The sequence below is a fragment of the Sebastes umbrosus genome, chromosome 2 (assembly GCF_015220745.1).
Source record: "Sebastes umbrosus isolate fSebUmb1 chromosome 2, fSebUmb1.pri, whole genome shotgun sequence".
Taxonomy (NCBI): Eukaryota; Metazoa; Chordata; class Actinopteri; order Perciformes; family Sebastidae; genus Sebastes; species Sebastes umbrosus.
Window position 1 is genome coordinate 40,907,727 of NC_051270.1, and position 18,141 is coordinate 40,925,867.

The 18,141-nt window shown below is 41.6% G+C and overlaps 1 protein-coding gene across 1 annotated transcript in view; it reads right to left on the reverse strand.

Annotated features, from left to right (window-relative positions):
- Positions 1-1,280: 1,280 nt before the first annotated feature.
- LOC119478997 (otogelin-like) overlaps positions 1,281-18,141 on the reverse strand; it is a 105,899-nt gene continuing 89,038 nt past the window's right edge. Inside the window, 4 exon segments of the mRNA XM_037754141.1 lie at positions 1,281-2,621; positions 10,171-10,250; positions 14,991-15,036; positions 16,392-16,511. Of these exon segments, the coding sequence (XP_037610069.1) occupies positions 2,421-2,621; positions 10,171-10,250; positions 14,991-15,036; positions 16,392-16,511 (447 nt within the window). The 3' untranslated portion in view covers positions 1,281-2,420.

Sequence of the window (18,141 nt, forward strand, 5' to 3'; positions counted from 1 at the left end):
ATTTATTCAACAAAGGGTAATATATTTAACAACTTGTGATAGCGTAATAATCATTTCATACAGACTACAGTACTGTGAGAAGCATTAATTAAGTAGAAATGTACATTTTTGCTGCAGTCGGGACTGGAGCTTCCCCTCCGGGCGCTGTGTGCACCTTATAAACTGACTGAAATCTCACAGAAACTAATGGTGGAGGTCTCTGGCTCGGTCGGGAATGAAAGAGGGGGAACTGAGGATGACATGCATATAAATGTAATGCACGATCTGGAAGTATTTATTCAGCGATCAGCGGAAAATGTCATCTGTACGGAACATCGTTAGTTTACCAAATATAGTTAGTGTACGTTAGTCGGGCTATAAAGAGCAGCGGAGAAGAGAAGTCGGCATCAGTGCCAGGATATCATCATTTCATGTGTAGGGAGGACTCAGCATTGTAGCGTTGCTTTAGTGACAGCCAGTTTCTTTCACTGTTTTCTGTGCAGTTTATAATGTAAGACAGTTTATGGCACGGAGTGCAGGGCAGCATTAGACTACAGATAGTTTAAGTGCGGTTATCTGTGTGTAGAAAAACAAAACCTCGTTACTGTGGAAGTCCTGATCTGCCTCAGAGCTTTTCAGATTGTTCATGTCTTCACCGTCTGCAGCAACGGAGTCATTAACGTAGCTAAATATGCTAATGTAGGTTATCTGAGGCCACTTCTTCAGGTATAGTAGAAGGCAGAGCTATGATCACACTATCCTGTCTGAACTGTAATAGGTGGTGTTCACACAATCGCTCTAGGAGAGAGGATTAGCATACTGTTACCATGGAAAACCATTCAGTGACACAAGTCAGGAAGGAAGTTACGCCCATAATTCACGCAAGGCATCATGGGGGCTAGGAATAAGGTGGATACAAGTAGCAAACTCCTTTAAGGAATAACTCAGTTGCGAGTGTCGGTGTTTGTGGTCAAGAGAGACAGACAGAGGGAGAAAGCAAGGGAGCATGTGTGTGTGTGTGACAGAGTGACGGTGAGAGGAAGTCAGCTGTAACTAGCTGTGAGCGTAGCAGTGTTTGTACAGTTTAGACTGTCGGTGAATAAATGCTACATCTCCTCAAGACACAAGCCAAGTTCCAGTGTCTTTTAGGATTTTTCCGTACATGACTCGGTGCGTCAGCCCAGCATGGCAGGGATTTATGTCTCCATTACAACAGATACGCGCTACTCAAAGGAGCGGCTGTAAAACGGTGATGAACACATTTCATTTCCTATATTCTTCACAATAAAAGTCCCCTGTTATTTTAATATTTAAAAGCTTTTATTATGAAGCAGCAAAATCAGGAAATGTTGGGTTTTCATCAGCAGCAACTAAACACGACTCCTATGCAGCTAAAAACGGTAAAATAAATCAGATATGTGAAAGTACAAACAGTGAAGTCGGAGATTCAGTTAGAAACTACAAAAGTAGTGAAAGCTGAACACACAACGTCTTTCTCTCTGGTCTCCTGCACGCTTATTTGAGGGGGAAAAGGGGGGGTCGTTGGTGATTCTTTGGTTTTAAATCAAACGAAAAAAGGAGAGCCAGACAATGGGAACGAAGTGATTTGTAAACTGTGCAATAAACAAGTCGGGACAAAAGATGGAAACGCCACAAATCTCCACTCTCATCTTAAAACTCTCCATTCAGAATACGCTAGACTACCACCGACTCCCTCCACAGAGAGCAGCCGGACCAAACATAACAACATATAAACAGTGGCGAGACTGTGCGAGGACAGTTACTAGTCACCAGCTGATTGATCTGATTTATGATCTTAGCATGTCCTTGTGTGAAATAGCGCTAACTGTCTAAACATTGTGGCCACTTATGTATTGCAATATATGTGTTTCCAGTCCTTAGATGTTTATATCTACATTCGTTTCTCTTCAGCTTTTTTGGACAATAATATCTTATATTGTCATTTTTCTTAAGGCAACATCGTCAGTAGGGAAATTTCAATATTGCCCAACCCTAACTGATATTAAAATGATACACTGAAAAACTTTTAACAAATTTAAACTTTTAAGTAATTGAAAAAAATTCTGATGAATCTAAATTCTCAGAAAACAAAACTTACAATATGGTGTCATCAGAAGCAGGCCACTCTGCCTTTTTGTGACACTTTATGCTTCCCTGGGAAGGTAAATATCAGAGGTCAAAGGTCACCTTCATTGTCCTGCAGTACCATCTCCCCGCCAGCAGAGGCAGCAGAACAACTAACTGGAAGAGCAAGTGTCAGTCCTGCCAATCACAGCTCAGTATTCCACTCCCAACAACTTAAAGCAACATGGCTGAAGTTTGTTCTTCCTCTTTGTTTTGTGGTTTTATAGGATGTAGGATGTATCTGAACACCGTGTGTGTGTGTGTGTTCGTGTGTGTGTGTGTGTGTGTGTGTATGTTTAGGACCACTGGCAAGAGCAGTCGGTGGGCTCCTGGATGGTGTAGCTGACCCAGGTGGCGTTGCTGCTGCAGTAGAGTTGCACGGAGCGCCGCTGCAGCCCCGTCTCCCTGCAGCACTTGCAGAAGCGAGCGTACGTGTTGATGTTGTAGTTGTAGATGCTGGCAGACGGACACTTCCCATCACATGACACGATGTTCACCTGCAGGACACAGAGAGTCAGTACAGATGGTAGCAGGGCTGCAAAAGGAACCAGCAAACTCAATTAAAGTAGTAATTATTCTTTATAAACATTATCAGGGTCATTTTGAACTTGCTGCTTTTTATTGTTTTTTTAATCTGCTGTATGTCAAATATGGTGCGAGGCAGAGTTGCCCACTGCCCAAGATGGTCCTACTGCTGCATAGTAGGGGTGTAAGAAAATATCGATATAATTGAGTATCTCAAAATTATGTTTTCTGATACTGTACTGATTTTTAGTTTACATGCAAAGATTCGTGACAGACAGTGGCTCAGAAATGCAAATGCAGATCCCACTATTCTGATTGCATAAAAAAGTAACCACTTTTTCTGTGATTTTATGGATATGGCAGCGTGTTCGTTATACTTTGACAGATTTCCAAAAATTTGATTTTAAAAATCTCAATATATCGCAATATATTGAAACCTGTATCATGATATGCATTGTATTGACAGATTCTTGACAATACACAGCCCTAGTGCTAAGAAGATGCTGAAAATGTGCATCTTAATGGATATAATTTTAAGTTATGTATGCCGATGATATATTGCTTTCCCTCAGTAATTTTCTTTGCCTGTAATTTAAAAGGAGTTCATGTGTCATTTTGATATCAATTCTGCATTTACAGACATGAAAGAACTCCAATAAACTGCCTCTGATTTGTATTTCACATTGTTGGTAAGAAATCTGCTAGAGCTGTGAAACAAAACAGGAAGAGAGCAAACCCAGCAAAAATGTTTTCTGGTGACAGCACATAGCCAAAAAAAAGTAATTCGCTTTTGATGAGCAAAAGAAAACATTGACATTTTCTATGACCTCTGTGCTCTAATAATTTATTTTATACATATACGTATATAGGAGGAAATTAGATATTAGATTATTATCCATGCCAGGAGATTATGTATTCGATCGTTTGTGTGCATGGGTGAGTGATTAGGTGCGTGCATCACTGTGTCCGTCTGTCTGTCCACGGCTAATCTCGCATACTGCTGGACCCATCAGCCTAATATTTTTTCTTAGTATAGTATGTCAAAAAAAGTCATGGAATAGTGGATCATAAAAAGTCATAGTTTAGTATGTCGAATAATGTCATGAAAATAAATAGTATATAGTTATAAAAAGTTATTAACTACGTTGAAAAATGGAATGAAAAAAGTTATAGTATATTATGTTGAAAAATATAAAAAGTTATAATATAGTATGTCGAAAAAATGTTGTGAAAACAAGTCATGTTGAAACATGTAAGTCATTGTACAGTATGTCGAAAAAAGTCATAAAAAAAATCTGTGTGTCGAGTCAGCAGTTTATTTTGACCAAACCAGAGTTGGTGATTGTTGGAACAGTGGAAAGAATAACCAAGATGGTTTAGATGAGTTTGTTTCCGTCGAGTTTGAATGAAGTGTGTTTTATGATGAGTTTACAGGGCAATTAAGCCTGTCTTAGTTCGGTGAAAGAGAGAAACTTGAATTCAGAAGGTGTATGGTCATATTTTTCTGTTAAAGAGGAGAATAGGTGTAAAAATATTTCCATTCTTGACATTTTTGTGAGTTTATTTTGTGTATTGATTAGACTAAAAAAGATAAGAAAGCTGTTGGAATGCATAGCGCAAATCGCCTGGGTTGACGTGGCCAGTTGGAAAATTTTAACATATTGCCCAACTGGGCAGCAGAGTCCTGTGATACTGTGTTTAGCTAACAGAGCGTTTCGCTAACAGAATAAACAGCTAACGCTGTATGTTATGAATGTTCAGAGGAAGCGTTAAGCATCGGTCGCACATGAGCCAAGAGCTGATGGAATCGTGACGAGAAAACATTTGGATCTTTTATACTCCGTGCGGTTTTCTCTTCGCGGAAAACCAATATTTTCCCAAACTGTATGGGGCAGTTTATCGAAAACTCACGTCTACAGCATTTCTCTTCAAGATTTCACAGACCGGAGAAAACCAACCAATCAGAGCCGAGCTGCCGTCTGAGCAGCTGTCAATCACTCGTGAACTCCGATCAAACGGTCAAACTAGGCAGCGCTGATCAAATATGAATCAATATTCTGTTACTGTAATGCCTATTTCTCTCCTCAAATGTTTTCAGAAACATCTTGTGGTGATGAAAATACCAAGCACCGCCCACCAGCCGGAGCAAACTTTCTCATTTTACAGCTAAACCGTGCACTACAAGATGTTTCTGACAACATTTGAGGAGAGAAATAGGCATTACAGTAACAGCCACCTCTAAAGGTGAGGTGATTGTTTTACTGAAGAACCCGGAGAACCCGACGTACGCAAAGCTCTAAGAACTCGTCAACCTGTCGTCCTTTTTAACCGAGGCCATCACTGTTTGGCCTCTCCGCTGAACTGTCTGCTTCCTGAGGTGGTTTCATTCTTCTCCGAGAAGACAGGACACGGTTTCTTTATGCAGGTTAGAGACATCTAACTGTAGAGACCGAGGAGGTGTCCTGTCTCTCCTGTCCCACGACCAGCGGTGTCATGTGATAACAACACGTCAGCTTGTGATGCTGGAGTCACGTCTCACTCTATAACTACCAAGTTGGCCGCCAGCCCAGTCCTGTGTTTGTGTGTCTGCATGTGAGCTCTGATTTTATGTTTTATTTTATCTGTTGATCTGGCTGCTGTAACGTGTAAAGTGTCTTCAGCTTGTACTGGACTGAGAGCATAGTGCCTATTTATTGGTTTCTTACAACAATCCATAAATTACAGCCTAGCCTTCTCTGCTAGCTATAGCCTGGGCCTCTTCAACCTGCTACAGCCTAGTCTCCTCTGCTAGCTGTAGCCTGGGCCTCTTCAACCTGCTACAGCCTAGTCTCCTCTGCTGGCTACAGCCTAGCTTCCTCTGCTAGCTGTAGCCTGGGCCTCTTCAACCTGCTACAGCCTGGGCCTCTTCAACCTGCTACAGGATAGCCTCCTCTGCTAGCTGTAGCCTGGGCCTCTTCAACCTGCTACAGCCTAGCCTCCTCTGCTAGCTGTAGCCTGGGCCTCTTCAACCTGCTACAGCCTGACCTCCTCTGCTGGCTGTAGCCTGGGCCTCTTCAACCTGCTACAGCCTAGTCTCCTCTGCTGGCTACAGCCTAGCTTCCTCTGCTAGCTGTAGCCTGGGCCTCTTCAACCTGCTACAGCCTAGCCTCCTCTGCTAGCTGTAGCCTGGGCCTCTTCAACCTGCTACAGCCTGACCTTCTCTGCTGGCTGTAGCCTGGGCCTCTTCAACCTGCTACAGCCTAGCCTCCTCTGCTAGCTTTAGCCTGGGCCTCTTCAACTTGCTACAGCCTAGCCTCCTCTGCTAGCTGTAGCCTGGGCCTCTTCAACCTGCTACAGCCTAGCCTCCTCTGCTAGCTGTAGCCTGGGCCTCTTCAACTTGCTACAGCCTAGCCTCCTCTGCTAGCTGTAGCCTGGGCCTCTTCAACCTGCTACAGCCTAGCCTCCTCTGCTAGCTGTAGCCTGGGCCTCTTCAACCTGCTACAGCCTAGCCTCCTCTGCTAGCTGTAGCCTGGCCCTCTTCAACCTGCTACAGCCTAGCCTCCCTGTTTGCTACCAGTCCAGGTCAGGTACCTCTTCCTCCACTATGCTCCCCTCTGTATGCGGCCTGCCTAAAGCTGCTGTTCCCCTCTCTCCCCCTGCCTCCGACCTTTCCGTACACACACACTACACATACACTTAGACGCTTAGTACTGTTATTGGTTTGGACATGTTTCATCCACTAAAACCTTCCTGGCATTTTTGGCTCACAATCATTTCTATTTTCTGGAACACATCAGCTCATACAACCTGCCTTTCTAGCAGGTACACACAAGAGACTGCCATCATTTCTAACGGTGTTGGTACATTGGACTTCAGTTTATCAACCAGGGACATTTCATCCTTCTGGTTTACAAAGACTTTTGGACTTTCTACTTGGTGTGTAACAAATCTTATTCCTTTGTACTCTTACATGTTATTGCAGCAGTTCCACGACTCCTCCTCTTTAATTTTGACCAAACCGTCAATGAAAGATAAACATATGAACGTTTTAGCACTGTGCCCAGACGTGTGTTAATCATTCTCATGTTGTTCATCTCTGGAAATGTTCACCCAAACCCAGGGCCCGCTATTCATGGCCCCACTGTCTCTAATCTGTCGTTTAATGATTTTTGTGTTCGCAAATCATTGGGCTTTCTACATGTCAATATCTGTAGTTTGTTGCCAAAACTTGACTATTTAAAATCTTGGGTGCACACTGCAAACCCTGATGTTCTGGCTGTCTCTGAATCGTGGCTTAAGAAAAGTGTCTCGGATCTGGAAATTCAAATACCGGGTTACAATGTCTTTCGTCAGGATAGATCCACCAAAGGTGGTGGCGTGGCTATATTTTTAAAAGACCATTTTCAATGTTCTGTTACGCTGTCTAAATCAGTCCCCAAGCAATTTGAACTGTTACTGTTAAAACTTAAACTGTCAACAAATTTCACTCTGTCTGTTGCTGTTTGCTATAGACCACCCTCTGCTCCAGCATGCACATTAAGAGCTCTCGGTGAACTGTTGGCCCCTCACATTTCCTCTGAGTTTGTCCTTCTGGGTGACCTAAACTGGAATATGATCAACCACCCTGATTTAGTCACACAGCAATTTGATGCTTTAAACCTCTTTCAAATTGTATCTGAGCCAACCAGACACAATTTGAAATCACCCTCATCTGTCACACTGATTAATATTATTCTCACCAACACTCCATCAAACTACCGATCTGGAGTCTTCAGTCAAGACTTGAGTGACCACTATGCCATTGCATGCGTTCGCGCCGGCCTCTCTGTCAAACGTCCACCGGTGATTGTGACCAAGCGCTCACTGAAAAACTTTGACAATCAGGCCTTCCTGCAAGATGTTGCAGCTGTGAACTGGGAAAGAATCAATCTTATCCCCTCAGTGGAAGATGTCTGGTCTTATTTCAAATACACCTTTAGCCTAATCATTGAGAAACACAGCCCATTGAAACGATTCCGGACGAAGAATCGCTACAGCCCCTGGTTCAGTCACGATTTGGCGGCTCTGATCCGCCTAAAAAACGCCTTATGGCGGAGAGCAAGGTCTTCTCAGTCTCCTGCCGACTGGCTGGCCTTCAGAAAATGCAGGAACAAAACAACACAGGCGATCAGGAAAGCCAAAATCAATCATTTCAAAGAAGAATTCTCAGCCAGTGGCTCTGACAACAAGAAATTTTGGAAAACAGTCAAATCCATGGAAAACAAACTTGCTTTTCCTCATCTACCCACTTCTTTGATTTTTGATGACATTGTTGTTACTGATAAACAACGCATGGCCACACACTTCAACCACCATTTCGTGAAATCATCTAATTTCTTTGGTGCAGCTGCCCCTAACACTGATTCATCCAACACTCCTACTTCATCACCCAGTGTTAACAGCTTCTCCCTTCAACCTGTTAAGGTTTCAGAAATCCTGGATTAACTCATTAAGTTAGATTCAAACAAGTCAGCTGGATCTGATGGGCTTGACCCTGTGTGTTTAAAAGCAGCCACTCATATTATTGCTTCCCCCATTACAAGCCTGTTTAACCTGTCATTTCATCTGTCTGTTTTCCCCCTTGACTGGAAATCGGCTACGATTCTCCCCCTCTTTAAAGGAGGCTCTGGCTCTGACCCGAACTGCTACAGGCCGATTTCCATTTTGCCCTGTCTGGCCAAAGTCATAGAGAAACTGGTACATAAACAACTAATTCACTTCATTGACTTAAATCATATTTTGTCTGACCTGCAGTCTGGGTTTAGGAAAGGCCACGGATGTACCACCGCTACACTGAAGGTCCTTGATGACGTCATTACCGCCATGGACAACAAACAGACTTGTGTAGCTGCCTTTACAGACCTAGCCAAGGCTTTCGACTCGGTCAACCATAACATCCTCCTGCAAAGACTTACCAGCATTGGCTTGTCTAGTAGATGTTGCAACTGGTTTGCTAGCTACCTGGCTGATCATGTCCAGCGGGTGAAGACCGAAAACATCATGTCTGAACCACTTACCATCTCTAAAGGTGTGCCTCAAGGCTCCATTTTAGGCCGTATTTTGTTCTCCATTTATATTAATGATGTAGCCAAGGCTGCTGGAAATTCCTGGATTCATCTGTATGCTGATGACACCATCATATATTCAGCTGGTCCCTCACTCCACTTCGCTGTGTCCACTCTTCAACAAAGCCTCACCTCCATCCAACAGTCTTTCCGCAACCTCCACCTGCTCCTCAACTCCAAAAAGACCAAATGTATGCTGTTTTACTGGAAAAACCTCATCATCCCCAGCCCTCCCAAGATCTACAGTGCTGATGGCTCGGAGCTGGAGTTTGTCAGTTCCTACAAATACCTTGGCTTCTGGTTGGACTCATCTCTCTCATTTAACACACACATAAATAACCTTCTGGCTAAAGTCAAAGCTAGACTTGGTTTCCTGTATCGAAACAAGGCCTCCTTCACACACTCTGCCAAATACACCCTTGTGAAAATGGCCATCCTTCCTCTGTTTGACTACGGCGATATAATCTATAAAATGGCATCAAAGACCACCCTCAGAAAACTGGACACACTCCACCACTCAGCAATCCGTTTTGCCACATGTGCAGCATTCACCACCCACCATTGTGATCTTTATAGAATGGTGGATTGGCCCTCCCTTCACACCAGGCGGCTACAACACTGGCTGCTCCTAGTCTACAAAACAATTCTGGGAATGACCCCTCGCTACCTCTCAAATCTTCTGCACATTTCCGACAGCAATCGCCTTTTAAGATCCAGTGACTTCATTAGGCTCATCATTCCAAAAGTCCGTACTGTCTTTGGCCATAATTCCTTTCATTTTGCCGCTGCAAATGACCAGAACTCACTACAAAACACGCTCAAACTCACAGCTCTCAATTCTCTCAACATGTTCAAACAAAAGCTGCAACACGTCATAATTGACTGCTATACTTGCTGACCAGCCCTCACTTCTCTCTCTCTCTTCCATTACAATTTTACAAAGAACATCCAGTAATCCACCTTTTTTTTGTACATATTCATTTCTGACCTATTTATTTACCTATGATGTTTTTAGCCATTTTCTCATGTCTTGTCATGGCATACTGTATGTTTGTTATACTATACTGTATCTGTGCTGTTTGTGTCGCTTGTGTGGACTGTGTTTTTATACTCTTGCTGCTGCCTCTTGACCAGGTCATCATTGTAAATGAGAATTGGTTCTCAATTGATTTTACCTGGTTAAATAAAGGTAAAAAAAATTTAAAAAAAAATTACAATATGCTGAAAGGTTATTATGGGATTTTTGCCCAATGATGCCAAAAATATTCTGCCTACTGCAGCTTTAAGGAACCATTTACTCTTTTAGACCGGATGCAACATATGCGTGTGAAAAGGCCCAAATCACACTGTTGCTGAACATATTTAGAATTTTCTGTATGTTCAGCTCATAATTCATTAAGAAGTACCAGCATCACATCACAACAGACAGGAAACATACCGGCCTGTTGCTGCGACAGTCGTTCTTCCTGATGGTCATCCTCACCGTCACCTTCTGACACGACTTCCCGTCTTCTTTGCCTGTTCACACGACAACAAACCAGATCAGTTGGAACAACATTAATATGAGATATCCAAAAACAAAATATGTGAACTGCTGCATGTAGAGACACAGCAAACACCAGGAAGGTGAGGAAGATGTCAGAGAAGTAAAGAAGCTGTAGATCATGCGCAAGCTGATATAGTAGATGGATGAGTTAGATGAAGGAAATAATGATATTAATCTTTAAAGTTAGAAAGCAACAAAGGAGGAAGCTTCCCAGTCAGTGAGCAAAGACAAATGTAGATTCTTCCAAATGAGACAAAACAAAAATATTCAAAAAATATAGAAGGAGGATGAGATCATTCATGCATTTAACCTGTACACAAAATGGCTTCAAAGAAATCTTTTCAAACATCATTAAAAATGGGTAAATAAATCAAATTAATGAAACAGACAGTTTCCGTAAACATGCTTTGTCACGTTTTATACCTTTTTAAAAAACAATCAAACAAACAAAGCACAAACTTTAAGCTGCTATGTCTGACATTTAGTGTTTTTCCACATTAAAATCTATCAGTCATATTTTTCCCCCGTGACTTTTTCACTCCATACACTGTCTGTCATCACAAGAAACTCTGACATCTGTTTGTTCTCTTACAAACAATGCAGCTGTTTTAAAGTAAGTAATATAACACGGTAATATTTCATTATAGAATCATTCGTATTCAAATTCTATTATAGTATTACAAGTACTTTATTTAATATCCCCTTTCACTTGTTAATTAATGTGAGGTAGAAGAGAATAATTCAAACACAAATCAAAATACATTTTTTACAAAACTTGAATTATTTAGCTAATGTTTGTATAACTTTCACCTATTAGTAATAATATGGACAGCAGCTGTCTTTTCCAGGTCTTCTCAACCATCAATCAACGTGTACAATTTGACTTATTTTTCTTCACTGACTCATGGAAGTTCCTAATCTGGTTACAAGCAACAATGGAGTGGTGAGAATATGGCAAACTGGGAGTAAATCAGTACATAAACTCAACAGAGACATTTGAAAGATTATACTTTTGGTTATGCTATGGCAATATTTGGTTAGTTACTAGAGCTGGGACGATACACCTATCTCCCGATTCAATACTATCACGATACAGTACTTGGGTGCCGATTTGATATGTATTGCAATTTTTAAGTATTGTGATTAGATATTGTGATTTTTGTTAACTTTTTTAACACTAGACCATGGGAAAAAGTTTAATCATACACTTTTAGGGACTTTTACTTTGGAAAATATTTAAATTGATCCAGTAAATGTTTGATTTTCAGCATGTATGTAGTCAGAGATATTCTGTGTGAAACCCAGTGTTTCCATCCTTTACTGGATGTATAGTGTTTAGAACTTTGGATTTAAAATGGGACGGTGCAGGTCGTATCCACGTGGACTCTCCGACTTTCTCGTTTTGGCTCGCGAATACGGAAGGGATATGACATCACGTTACTCAGACTACAACAATAAAAGCGTTAACTTCCTTCTACCTCCACATAGACTCAAATGAAGCAAATATGTCGATTCTGGCATTAAAGCAATCAATTTCAAAATCGTAAAAAGAAAACATTGCGATACATAGGTGACTCAATTTTTTCCCACCCCTGTTAGTTACATGTTAATTTGTTTCATCAGCTTGGTATGACGATTGGTTCTAAGTACTACAGTACCAATCAGCCCCAGAGGTCATTGCTATGGCAACAATAGACATGAATCAGAAGCATGTCGGCCACAATTTGAAGATACATTTTCGAGTCCTATAGAGCTCTCACAGTTGCCACTGTGCTGTTTGTTTTGACTTGTGAAATTGTACAAATTAAACGAAAGGAAATTTTCTTGTGTTGCAAAGAGCAGCTTGTATTTTGCAAATTTGGTGAAATAGACCTGTAGCTAATTTAGAATACAATTTAGAAATTAGAGAGATTAGAGATTGCCACTTTAGACTTGCTTGTTTAAAGATTCTCTATATGATATCCAGAGCATTAATATAGCAGCAAACAACTATTTGCTATGTAAAGATATAAAGGAGTCCTGTCTACCTGAGCAGAGAATGAAGTCACTCTCCCTCTGTGTGTGTTGTAATCAGAACTTCTGTGTTTTGTTGACATAGCCAGGCCGGCCACGTGTGCCTTTTAGTTCATGTTAGTACATGAGCGTGCCCCACTGGCTAGCTCAAGGCTGCCGCTTTGCACTGCTCACATACGGCGGTTACAGCAGATGGTGCCATTGCAGAAAAGTAGCATCCACCCTCAGGTTCCCCCCATGTTAACACTGTTCTCTGTGCTCTGTCAGCAGTGTGGCTGTTGTTTTCACTGTTAGCTGCAAGCCATCACCATGTCAGCGAGTGATAAAGTATTCAGATCATCCGGGGATCTTCCTCATCCATTGGGCCTATAGAGCAGGCGCAGTAGTATTTCCTTTAACTCCTTCTCCCAGCCCTCGCTCCAGCCTCGGTCTGGGTCTCATTCACATGAACGGAGGAAGGGAAATAACTCTGGATTCAGCTATTAGTGCATTTTACAACTTTTAAGATCTGATGATTTAAGTAAGGACTATTAGAGTGTTCATACTGGGAAGTTGATTTACCTCAAAAAAAATTATCTTCTGAGTTACAGACATCTTTTTCCCAATGGAAGTCTATGGGAAAAAGTATTTTTGGGCCCAAAGGCATCACATGACTGACACGGAAGTAATTCCATCATTTTGCCACTACGAAAATTTGCATTAAAGCCCTGCGCTCTTCAGATTCAGCCCCTTAATGTGTTTGCATTGATGATTCTTTGATGGTAAAATTTCTAACATAGCAGCTTCAGTTTTCCACACAGCGCCCCCTGGTGGTGGCGGAGCAGCAGCATGCAGATCTTCTACAGTAGCTACATGTTTGGTAAAAAGACACCCCGACACCAACCCACATCAGTATCTACTGACACATGCAGACGTCTAAGCCCGACTACTGGGCCACTACCAACAGTACATTGTTGGCAATCAACAATGCACTGCCCAGACAGTGCTAAATGGGGAAAGAGTTTAGGTGTTGTGTACATGTACATGAACCACAGGGAGGGGCAGGGGTAAATACTTGTTGCTGTCCTCTCAAGTGTGACATCATTTTTGGCCTACATAAAGTATTGTGTCCCCACCTTCTTTAAAGGGATAATTTGGATGTTTGAAGTAGGGTTGTATGAGGTACTTATCCATAGTCAGTTACATACAGTAGATGACGGTCTTCACACCCCTAGCAAAGCACGGGAGCAAAGCAAGGTACTGCTGACGGGGGCAGCAGCTAAACATATTTTAGCCATCTAAAAAAAATCAATATCAGTTTAAGTGTACACCATATTTAGAATATTTTCACCAGTTTACCTTGCCGTCAGACAGCTCTTTCCGACGGGGAACTGGAGCCGTATCCATCTATACTTTTGCCAAATCTATCAGACTCCATTGAAAAAAACTGTAATTTGACCTTGCAGAACAAGGGTATTGCTGGTGTACCACTGCCTCGATCAGTTAGTTTGTGTTATTGTGTGACTTTGGTGAATCTGAACTTACCCTTTAAAACACCAAAGTCAAAAAATAACAAAAACAAACTAACCGATCGAGGCAGCGGTAGACCAGCAACTCCCGTGTCCTGTAAAGTAAAATTACTGTATTTTTTCAATGGAGTCTGGTGGCTTTGGTACGAGTATAGATAACGGCTTCAGCCCCCCTCTGAAACATGGACTGTATAGTCTCACGGCAAGGTAGCAGCGAAAATATTCTAAATAAAGCGTACACTTCAACTGATATTGATTTTTTTGGAGTCTAAAATACATTTAGCTGCTGCCCCCGTCATCAGCTGTACATTATTTTGCTCCTGTGCTGGTACTTCTGTCTGTTTTTCCAAACTTGGGGTGTGCCGACTGCCATCTACTGTAGGTGATACACTGACTATGGAGAAGTACCTCATACAACCCCACTGAGAAACACCTGAACTATCCCTTTAAGGTGTAAAATCGCATCGTTAAGACATCTTTTTAAGATAAAAACTTACAAAAAAGGGAATTCCCAAGCAATACTTGAGGAGAATGCAACAGCTGCACCATAATTGTTTTTGATTTTGGTTGCATGTTTTAGTTTTATTCTACTGATTTTTATTTCACAGAGACCTAAAATGAGACAGCAGTTGAGAGGACTCTTTCTGCAGAGTGCAGTGGTCAGACTTCCTGTGTGTTTTATCAAAATTGTATTTTTTGGAGGGAGTACATTGTTGAATATCAACAATGGCACTGACAAGCCTTGTTGTTTTGGTACCTCGTTCACAGTTTGTGTTAACTGTGGGAGTCAGGGGGCTAACAGGGAAAGGGAACAGAGGGAATCCAGTACCTGGTGGGATTGGTACATGATGGTAAGCTGCAGCACATAAACCACAAACCCACTTGCATGTGATCAGATGCTTTTCAGTGACTGCTTCTTCTATCATTTGGCAATTTGAAAGAGGCATCTGTTGCCATTTGTACTGAATTCACTGAAAAGCACACTGACAGATCTCTCTAATCTGAATAAACAGACAAATGTAATAGAAAACAACATCTAGGATCCAATTCAGACATTGAAGATTTTGGACTGAAGGGCAAACATGTTAGAAACATGTTGAGCGGCAGGTGAAGGCGCTCTTCAGTGTCAGCTGTAGCCTAAAGCTCTACACTAACTACTGAACTGTTGCTACGCTCAGATCAGATACTCACATGTCTTGCAGCATCCGTCCATGTAACTTACAACGGTTCCACCGATCTGAGTGCAGAGAAGAGTCCAAAAGTTATAATAGAAATAAAGAAAAGATCCTTTTTGTGAGAAACCCTCCGTCTTTGCATTAGCTTGTTTTTGAATGTTGATATTTTTTGGCTGAAGTCCCTGATGGCTGCTATTTTTTCACGGTATTTTAGAACGAAGTGTGACTGTAAAACAAATAAATGGTCCTATGAACTGTTGTCAGCACCCTTTATCCCTGGTTATTTACCTCATTACTAGGGTTGTCAAAGTTAAGGCAATAATAACGCGTTAACGCAAATTAGTTTTAACGGCACTAATTTCTTTAATGCATGAATGCAACTTGTGATTTTTAGGTTGTAGCGGCTCAGTTTTAAAGCTAGAGTGAAGATGATATCATATGAAACTAGAAAATCTGATAAATCAATTGGTACCAACCATGTCAAACTAGCTTGTCGCAAAGGAGGTTAAATAACGCTCCAAACTTACTCTAAATCTTGTCATGGCCATTTTGACTTCAAGACATGTGAATGTAAATGGGTTCTATGGGTACCCACGAGTCTCCCCTTTACAGACATGCCCACTTTATGATAATCACATGCAGTTTGGGGCAAGTCATAGTCAAGTCAGCACACTGACACACTGACAGCTGTTGTTGCCTGTTGGGCTGCAGTTTGCCATTTTTATGCTAAATGCGGTACCTGTGAGGGATTCTGGACAATATCTGTCATTGTTTTGTGTTGTTAATTGATTTACAATAATACATTTTTACATACATTTGCATAAAGCAGCATATTTTCCCACTCCCATGTTGAGTATTAAATTCTTGACAATACTCCCTTGAACAGATAAAAAATGTGTTATTAATTGTGATTAAATATTTGAATCGATTGACAGCCCTACTTATTGTTTTTATATTAAAACCACACTCTCTCCTTCCTCTGAAAAGTGGATCCAATAATAATCCAGTCTAATAACATTCAGAAGTATGTGACAGACAATGGGGTGATCCAGTCAACCTGCAGCATTATATTTAAAACCTGCATGAAAAGAGTGATTTTTTCGCTAAAAACATGTTGCTAAATTGTCTATATCATGACGACATTAAGCAACACCATTATAAAAGAAAAACAGTATCATACAGCATAAAAAAGTCAAAATTTAGAAAATATCTATCAAACCATGGAAGAGAATAGTCATTTAAAAGTCATTTCATTCAAACTTTAATAATTCATTTAATAAGAGATGTGACTGGTTAAGAGGAAACATGGTTGAATTTGTGAAAATGATTGTGTGTGTGTGTGTGTGTGTGTGTGTGTGTGTGTGTGTGCGTGCGTGCGTGCGTGTGTGTGTGTGTGTGTGTGTTGCAGCTCGCTGACCTTGATACACTCTGTTTCATTGAATGGTGGGCAGCTGAAGGAGTAGGAGATGAGCGTGGGTCCGGACAGAGTGTCTGCGCAGTCGAACTTCACGCAGTTTGATACCCAGGACTTCCCCGGCTGAAAACACACCGGCAACATCGACAACATCAAGTACTACTGCTCTGACTCGGCTAAGTTACACCCACAGGTAGAGCTGCAAAGATTAAAATAAATATCAAATTAATAGCCAATTATTTTGAGAATTGATTAATTGGTTTGAGTAATTTTTTAAGAAAAAGAAGTAAAAATTCTCTGACTCCAGCAGCTTAATTGTGAATATTTTCTGGTTTCTTTACTCCTCTATGACAGTAAACTGAATATCTTTGAGTTGTGGACAAAACAAGACATTTGAGGACGTCATCTTGGGCTTTGGGAAACACATCCACATTTTTCACCATTTTCTGACATTCTATAGACCAAACAACTAATCGATTAATCGAGAAAATAATCGACAGATTAATTGACAATGAAAATACCGGTAGGATCCTTTCTGTCGTCTTTGAGCTGCAGGCTACTGGTAAGATGTGTCATGTCGTCTTTGAGCTGCAGGCTACTGGTAAGATACACTGTGTCGTCTTTGAGCTGCAGACTACTGTTAAGATGTGTCATGTCGTCTTTGAGTTGCAGGCTACTGGTAAGATACACTGTGTCGTCTTTGAGCTGCAGACTACTGGTAAGATAAACTGTGTCGTCTTTGAGCTGCAGGCTACTGGTAAGATAAACTGTGTCGTCTTTGAGCTGCAGACTACTGGTAAGATGTGTCATGTCGTCTTTGAGCTGCAGACTACCGGTAAGATAAACTGTTGTCTTTGAGCTGCAGACTACTGGTAAGATACACTGTGTCGTCTTTGAGCTGCAGACTACCGGTAAGATACACTGTCGTCTTTGAGCTGCAGGCTACCGGTAAGATACACTGTGTCGTCTTTGAGCTGCAGACTACTGTTAAGATGTTTCATGTCGTCTTTGAGCTGCAGGCTACTGGTAAGATACACTGTGTCGTCTTTGAGCTGCAGGCTACCGGTAAGATACACTGTGTCGTCTTTGAGCTGCAGACTACTGGTAAGAAACACTGTGTCGTCTTTGAGCTGCAGACTACTGTTAAGATGTGTCATGTCGTCTTTGAGCTGCAGACTACCGGTAAGATACACTGTGTCGTCTTTGAGCTGCAGACTAGTGTTAAGATGTGTCATGTCGTCTTTGAGCTGCAGACTACCGGTAAGATACACTGTGTCGTCTTTGAGCTGCAGACTACGGGTAAGATACACTGTGTTGTCTTTGAGCTGCAGACTACTGGTAAGATACACTGTGTCGTCTTTGAGCTGCAGACTAGTGTTAAGATGTGTCATGTCGTCTTTGAGCTGCAGGCTACTGGTAAGATACACTGTGTCGTCTTTGAGCTGCAGACTACTGGTAAGATACACTGTGTCGTCTTTGAGCTGCAGACTAGTGTTAAGATGTGTCATGTCGTCTTTGAGCTGCAGGCTACTGGTAAGATACACTCTGTCGTCTTTGAGCTGCAGACTAGTGTTAAGATGTGTCATGTCGTCTTTGAGCTGCAGGCTACCGGTAAGATACACTGTGTCGTCTTCGAGCTGCAGGCTACCGGTAAGATACACTGTGTCGTCTTTGAGCTGCAGACTACCGGTAAGATACACTGTGTCATCTTTGAGCTGCAGACTACCGGTAAGATACACTGTGTCGTCTTTGA